General features: G+C 31.7%; 1 protein-coding gene across 1 annotated transcript in view; it reads left to right on the top strand.

The window, feature by feature from the left end:
- Nucleotides 1-298: 298 nt before the first annotated feature.
- Nucleotides 299-8106, top strand: part of LOC143076697 (protein HIRA-like) — a 47809-nt gene continuing 40001 nt past the window's right edge. Inside the window, exons 1-2 of the mRNA XM_076252538.1 lie at nucleotides 299-477; nucleotides 4306-4368. Of these exons, the coding sequence (XP_076108653.1) occupies nucleotides 441-477; nucleotides 4306-4368 (100 nt within the window). The 5' untranslated portion in view covers nucleotides 299-440. The remainder of the gene's footprint in view (nucleotides 478-4305; nucleotides 4369-8106) is intronic.

Below are 8106 nucleotides of genomic sequence, written 5' to 3'. Positions count from 1 at the left end.
TATATAGATATATCTTATTAATAAAAAAAAACAACGGTATACGATTTTTTTGAAAAATAAGGGATCATTTTTTTTTTAACTGCCATTTTAATCTATTTTTTATGGACCGTTAGTATAATCAGATGATTTGTTTTCTATAAATCTGTTGTGTTTAATAGTGAATATATTTCTTGTCGTTTATTTTTTCTTTTTGTCGCTTCTTGCCGCTTAATATCATCTTGTCCCTAATTACGGAGACCGATAAAAATGCGTTACAATAGCCACTGCCGAAACTATATTCCCGTCCAAACCTCGTCGTAAACGGGATCAATTGCGTCAAAATGGCGGGGAGTTGAAAAGCAAAACAGTGGAAAAGAAAAAAACTATTTATATTGTTTAAACACCAATAATACACGACGACATGCATTTCTATCAATAAATTCATCAAGATAACCAATATTATGCGATTGACAAAACCTGGTTGGGTTCATCACGATGGCAAGTGATATTTAAAAAAAAAATATCTCCCTCAATCATAAATTTTATAGTTTGCTCATTCTTTTGCAAACATTTTAATATGCCTTAAAATTTACATTCCATAAATTCATTTAAAGCTCTTGTACCTTTCAACTCCCATGGGAGTTAGGGAACACAGAAAAAGATATGCATAATATAGTAAATGTCAGGACTTGAATTTATATTCAATACACCTCATCGCTAATCCCGGCTGTTTGAACTTTTGACGTCAACAACAATCACTTTTCCATTGTGGTGTCAGATATTTTGCTTTATGACGTCAAATTTTACGGGAACCTATGTGATATCCAGTAATGGCGGACAAATAGCCTTATTGCTAATCCCGTCTGACCCCAGAATGGGTCCCAATCGAACTAATGACATCATACAACAATCACTTTAACATTGTGGTGTCAAAAATTTTGTACTATGACGTCATAATTTATCATGAACCTGTGTTAGGTAACAAGACATATCTGCACATAGACAAATCGGCACTCAAGTACGAAGACATTTCGGCACCCATTTTGGACATTCCGGTATCCTGAAAATTCGGGACCAAGTCAATCCGGCACCTTGTTTTAAAAAATAAATTTATTATGAAAAATAAAAGAATTGTTGCATAGATATTATAAGTTGTATATAAAATATGCATTAGGCCAAATAAAAATATATGTGTGGTTCCAGTAACCCTACCATCCCTACTTTTTCGGCTTAAAAATAGCCTACCCTAAAGATTTTATTGTCATTTTTCATTAAGCACTGTTAAAATCAGAATGTTGCTCCCATAGACTCAATGTAAAAAAAAACATAAAATAAAAAAATATCCCTACCTACCTACCCCAACTTTTTTTCATGTTTAACTGGAACCACACATACTTTTTTATTTGGCTTACAAAAAGAATAATCATCATTTAATTAAACTATTAATGATTATGTATGTATGAATAAACATCGTTTGATTAAATCATAATTGATTGTGAGATATGTTGTTGTTTGAATAAACATTATTTGAATGAATCATAATTAAATCGTATGCATTAATCAGTATTTTATGTTTAAAACTTATAATTTCTCAATAGAGATCAAAAGTGTAAAGCTTGTGTTCTTGTTTGATCCTTACATCTGTTAAGACAACACAATACTTGAAAACAATATTTTTTTGTTTTAATATTGATAAAAGCCACAAACATAACAGCGTGTGCAAGCAATAATGAGTAAATACCTAGAATTGTAATAAGTTTATTGCAAATCAGCATATAATATAATGCTATAGCATCAACAACGTATATAAGATAAGATAAGATAAGATTTATGTTATTTTTCCAAATTAGGTCTCCAGGGGGGCATATACACATAACATATATAACTGATACAACATACAGTATTTTACATAACATTATAAAATAATCTATTGAAATAAAGTAATACAGGTACATGTATTATTTATTAAATAAAAAAGAATTTAAGAGTTGCTACTCCATAAATGCTGCAAATTTAAAAATAAACAAATCTATTTATATCCAGTAATAGCAGACAAATAGCAATAAGGTGTATACCAAGGAGGGGGGGGGGGGGGGCTTTGTTGGTCAAAGTTGCTCCAGACTTTGAACTTGACATGAATCTGCTAATATCTCTTTGGTCTCTCTCTTCCCACCAAGCAACCTGGTGTTTCTCTTTGAGTAGGTCCGCTTCCTCCACCATAAATTATAGTGGAGTCCCCGGTGTCCACGCGGCCAGTGATACCGTGCATTAGCTGATTTCGTTATATCAACCCCTTAACGCAAATAAAATTGTTCTTGTTATTGTTTTAGCATTCCGAAGGGATAAAAAAGAATAAAATTGATAAGTTCCAGATTGAAATAATAATAACTGCAATCCCGTGATTTACAATATTTGGCCAATGTCCATTAAAAAAATATACACCATCAGATAAAATTTGTTTTACTTAACATGCTTAAGTCAAATTTTTATCAGATTGAAATAATTTTTGCTCTGCATCCTTGGCAGTGTGCTTGGTTTGAATTTAGCTACTTTTTGTAGCAGCAAATCTTTCCTCTATTCAAAATAAGCTATTTTTGGAAGGCATGCGCGAAATCACCGGACATTGGAGGAACTCTCAGAACAGGGGTTTCCCCAATTTTGGACACACATTACATAAAAACTTGAGAGTGCAACCCTACAAACTGATAATTTTATGAAATAAAAGTATGTTATGAATGTCTTTACACAATATTATCCAATTATTGGTTTTATCAGTTGAATGAAGTGAAGTCATTAGTCTTAGGTGTGGGGATACACCGGACTGCACTGTACATGATATCAGATTCTGACCAGTGTCCTACACTCCCTACTGTTGGTTGTAAATATGTTAGTGACTTCTTCTTCTTTTCTGTAACTTCCTCTTACTAAATAATGAGGAGCACATCAAATAAGGACAGTTTGTTGCGTATATACACAGACATAATAATGTTAATCATCAATGAGGCTTATGTTACACAGGAAGAAATTGGTGATGAAATCCATTTAAGAATATCGTCGATGCTTGCAAGTTCATGACATCTCAGGATTTCCAATTTAAACATGACGTCATGCAAAAATATTTATCATCGGCAACTTGCTACTTAAAAAAAACTAAGCCTCATATTTTTCATGTCATTTTCACTAGTATCGGCTTCAAAAAGAGTTTAGAATGTTCTTGCATATTAATTGTTTAAAAGTCTTTTTCAACTATGACTGTTTTGTTTTCATATACTTCATGTGATTAAACAAAGTCTGCCAAGTTGTTGATTGTAAAAGTAATATAATTCTATGCCATTGAATGCAAATGGAATGAACAAATACTTTGAGGCATTTATGACATTGTGACATCGCTATAGTTATCTTAACCATGTTTAAAGTTAAATACTGAATTTTCAAATTGACCATCAAAAATCATGTGTTTAAACTCTAATATTTTTTGTATTAAGGTTAAAAAGTTAATATGTCCCAATTTCTCTATTTAATGAAGTATCATATGTTATTTTATCTTAAATTTATTTTGTAATGTTAAAATACATAATACAATAGGCCTGTCCTATATATTGTTGCACATGTGCAAATATCACTGTCCAAAACTGGTCACGAACTTACAAGCATGTCTATTTATTTTACGGAATCGGGTCACAATACGAAATTTAGACAGATTGGCCACGTTTCTGAAACTATTCATCAATTAAGTATATCAGCATGTTTGCAAAAAAGTAAAGAATATTTCCATTCACCGTGGATAACATTTGCTGGAAGGTTTTGCTTTTTTCCTTGTGTTTCGAGTTAGGGTAACGAACTTCCAATCATTCAGGATACATGTATTTCACTGTAAAATGCACATATCATGCTTAAAGTTTTCATTCTCCATAACACATCTTTTTACATTATAAAATGTTAAAAAAAAAGACAAAAAGAAGAGGTTAGCAACAAAAATTTTAATTTAACGTCAAGAAGTCTTATAATTTTTAACAAAAAATAATGATAGTGAGTCATTTCTTTATTCTTTGATTTTGTTAAGCCACTTCTCAACTCTTTCTCAAGGATTAGTTCATTATGTATGCTCTTATATTTAGAGAAATTGCTATAGGCCTTTACAACATAGTTTAAATGATTTAATTGCCAATTATCATTAAACATTGTTAAATCACCAATAGAATATTTCATTTAACATTGTTTAACAACATTTAAAAAAATTCCCGAATTTTTACATATAAAATTTAAAATATTTTTATAAATACATCTAAAAATTTGTATGTTTTATAACTTGTTTTTATTTTGTAGGTAAACCAATATTCTCCATAGACATTCATCCAGATGGATCAAGATTTGCAACTGGGGGACAAGGTAAAGAAATTGTAAAAAATAAGAGTAAATCCCTGGTTGAGTATTATAAAATTGAGAAAGGAAATGGTGAATATGTCAAAGCGACAACCACCCGACCATAGAGCAAACAACAGCCGAAGGCAACCAATGGGTCTTCAATGTAGCGAGAATTCCTGCACCCGTAGGTGTCCTTCAGCTGGCCCCTATAATAGTACAGTGATAATGGACGTCATACTAAACTCCGAATTATACACAAGAAACTAAAATTTTAAAATCATACAAGACTAACAAAGGCCAGAGGCTCCTGACTTGGGACAGGCGCAAAATTGCGGCGGGGTTAAACATGTTTATGAGATCTCAACCCTCCCCCTATACCTCTAGCCAATGTAGAAAAGTAAAAGAATAACAATACGCACATTAAAATTCAGTTCAAGAGAAGTCCGAGTCTGATGTCAAAAGATGTAACAAAAGAAAATAAATAAAATGACAATAATACATAAATAACAACAGACTACTAGCAGTTAACTGACATGCCAGCTCCAGACCTCAATTAAACTGATTGAAAGATTATGTCTTCATCATATGAATATCAGGTACAATCCCTCCCGTTAGGGGTTTAGTATCATACTATCATAAAATATATGAGAAGAACATAACCCGTGTCATGCCAACAACTGTTTTTTTAGAAATAAATGTGTTTAGTTCCGATGCAAAGACCCTATCAGTGAATCAATGTTAAATCCAAAATATGCAATCTTTAATGACCTGACAACAGTATCGTAACTATATCCCCTTTTAATAAGTCTATTTAAAGGTTTTGTTAGTTTCTGAGGAGAATACTGACATTTTTGTGCTTTATAAAGAATATTTCCATAAAATTTTGGATGTGAAATACCTGAACGTATAAGATGTCTGCATGTTGAGTTATATTTACGAATTATTTCCTTATACCGGTGATAAAATTTAGTAAATGTTTTGACCAGTTTGTGATATCGAAAACCCTGGTGTAATAATTTTTCAGTAATACATAAATTTCTCTCGCTAAAATCTAATACATTGTTACATACACGAGCGAATCGTACAAGTTGAGATATATAAACACCATAAGATGGTGACAAGGGAACGTCACCATCTAAAAATGGATAATTAACAATAGGAAATGAAAAATCATCTCTTTTATCATAAATTTTTGTATTAAGCTTCCCGTTTATGATATAGATATCAAGATCGAGGAAAGGGCAGTGGTCATTGTTATCATTAGCTTTATTTAAAGTAAGTTCTACAGGATAAATTTCTTTAGTATACATACTGAAGTCGTCATTATTTAGAGCCAATATATCATCCAAATATCTAAAAGTATTGTTAAATTTTTGTATCAAATGTTGTTTTGATGGGTCTTTGCTAATTTTAGTCATAAATTGTAACTCATAACAATACAAAAACAGGTCCGCAATAAGTGGTGCACAGTTAGTCCCCATTGGAATTCCAATAACTTGACGATATACGGAATCTCCAAAGCGAACAAAAATGTTATCAAGTAAAAATTCAAGTGCATAAATAGTATCAAAGCATGTCCAATTGACATAGTTCTTTTGTTTATTGCTACTAAAAAATGATCTAAAAGAGTTTGAACATATGTACTCGCATTCCGACTTTTTAAATGCCCAGTTAATTAGGGATGTGAATTTTTTCTTAATAAGAATATGAGGCAAAGTGGTATATAGGGTAGAAAAATCAAAACTTTGAACAGATTCAAAATCACCAATATATGCATGCAATTTATCAAGTACTTCCAACGAGTTTTTGACACTCCAAAAGTAATTAATTCCACTATTTTCAAAGGCCTTATTTGAACAATTTATTATCAGGTTTTTTATTGTACCAAGTGTACTAGTAAGTAAAACAGACAATTTAGTAGTTGAACAATGGCTGGAAGATGAAATAAATCTATATTTGTAAGGTTTTTTGTGCAGCTTCGGAAGCCAGTACATAGTTGGGACTTTCATTGTGTTTGGTTCTGCTTGTAAAGAAGTAGCTAAAAGTTTATGTTTGTTACAGATGTCGTTTTCTGAAAATGAAGTCAGTTGGAATGTTGGTGAATTCGTGATTTCCTTTTGCAGAACCTCTATATAAAATTTACGTCAAACAATAATGATATTATTAGCAGCTTTATCAGCCGGGACAAAGACAAATTCCTTGGCTAGTTCTGTTAGTTTATTTTTGATACGCGAAATAGGGTTTTTATAGTTTTTGTTGAGGGTAAAATGTTCTTTAAAATGTTGTATTCGAATATCAACTATCTTCATTACTGAATTAATAAAAGAGTCCAAAGATTTTTTGTCAGCTTTTTCCCGTTTTACCCATTTCAAACAGTAGGCGCGGAGTGAGTCGTTGATGATATTACGACACTCATTCCAGTTAATAGTTGACGGGGGACGATATTTAGGTCCTTTACTGAGGAATGATTTTAACTCTCGGTCGCGAACGATGTTAAGGTCTCCTGTTATAACATGGGAAATTGGTCCATAGGTGTATTCTGAATTACTGCAATTACACGACATAGGTGTATTTTCAGTGATATTTACATCTTTACACAATTGGCTATAATTAAACACATATTTTCGGGTAGATTTCTTGTAAATATAACAAATGAGAGGGAGTTCAGTATTATCAAAATATCCAGGAATTTGGTCTTTAACAGAATGGTCGTTAAAAATACCGGCAATATTTACAAAATCAAAACCTTTATTGACATACTTTATTTTAATAAAATGTTTTTTATGATCTTCAGGGCGATCAATTTTTGGAAACAGTTTAGAATAACAATATGCCATTATAATTTGGACAATTTCATACTTAGGACTGTAACATGAAATTGTGTTGCAATCCTCTAAAATTTTATTTAATTTATTTATAGGTAAAGAACAAAGCTTGGTTAACAGATAATGTCTGCCGTTTTTTGAAATGGAAATTAGGTCCGAAATATTTGTATGGTTGGTCCGAAATTTTCTTTGATTGCGATTTTTTCTGCGTCCATGAGAACGATTTTTACGAACAGTTTTAGAAACTATATCCAAAATGTTAACAGAATCGGTTCTTGATATATTGCCAATTCCCATGATATTATCATTAAGACCGAGAGGGTAGACTGTCTGTAATTTTTTAATCCAATTTAATTCATTTATTTTTCGTGATCGTACAAACTTGGAATGAGATTCACCAGGCTGCTTATTTACTACTTCTAAAGGTTGAACTGTTAAATATTTAATAGGATGACTGTGCTTCTTAAGATGTTGATAAATGATACTTTTGAATTTATTGGGTCTTTTAAAACGATACAGGTGTTCTTGCGTGCGTTTAGATAAATATCGCCCAGTTTCACCTACGTACTGAATACCGCATCCCGGTTTGTTTCATGTGAGTAAATAAATAATACTGTTTGTTTTTCAAGTAATATCAGTTTCAAAATTTAGAGAAAATGTGCGACCATTAAATGTGGACCTTACTGTATTGTTGGTGGAAAGACGGGGACACGTAAGTCATTTTTTGGCATGACACTTATCGATAGAAGGGTAACCACGATTTTTATTGTTAAAAACGTTAGCTATGGTAGTATTTTTAGATAAGCGATTCTGAAGATTGAGACGTGTAGATACCCTTTGAACGAGTTTAGTATTTAATATTTTTCCATTTCTAAGCTTCATATTTGTTTTTTGGTATGTAGATTTATTACAAAGGAGCAAAGACTGGCGTCCAGAA

Source organism: Mytilus galloprovincialis, chromosome 5 (assembly GCF_965363235.1).
Source record: "Mytilus galloprovincialis chromosome 5, xbMytGall1.hap1.1, whole genome shotgun sequence".
Taxonomy (NCBI): Eukaryota; Metazoa; Mollusca; class Bivalvia; order Mytilida; family Mytilidae; genus Mytilus; species Mytilus galloprovincialis.
The sequence above is the reverse complement of the archived record's forward strand: the minus strand, read 5'-3'. Positions and strand labels throughout refer to the sequence as shown.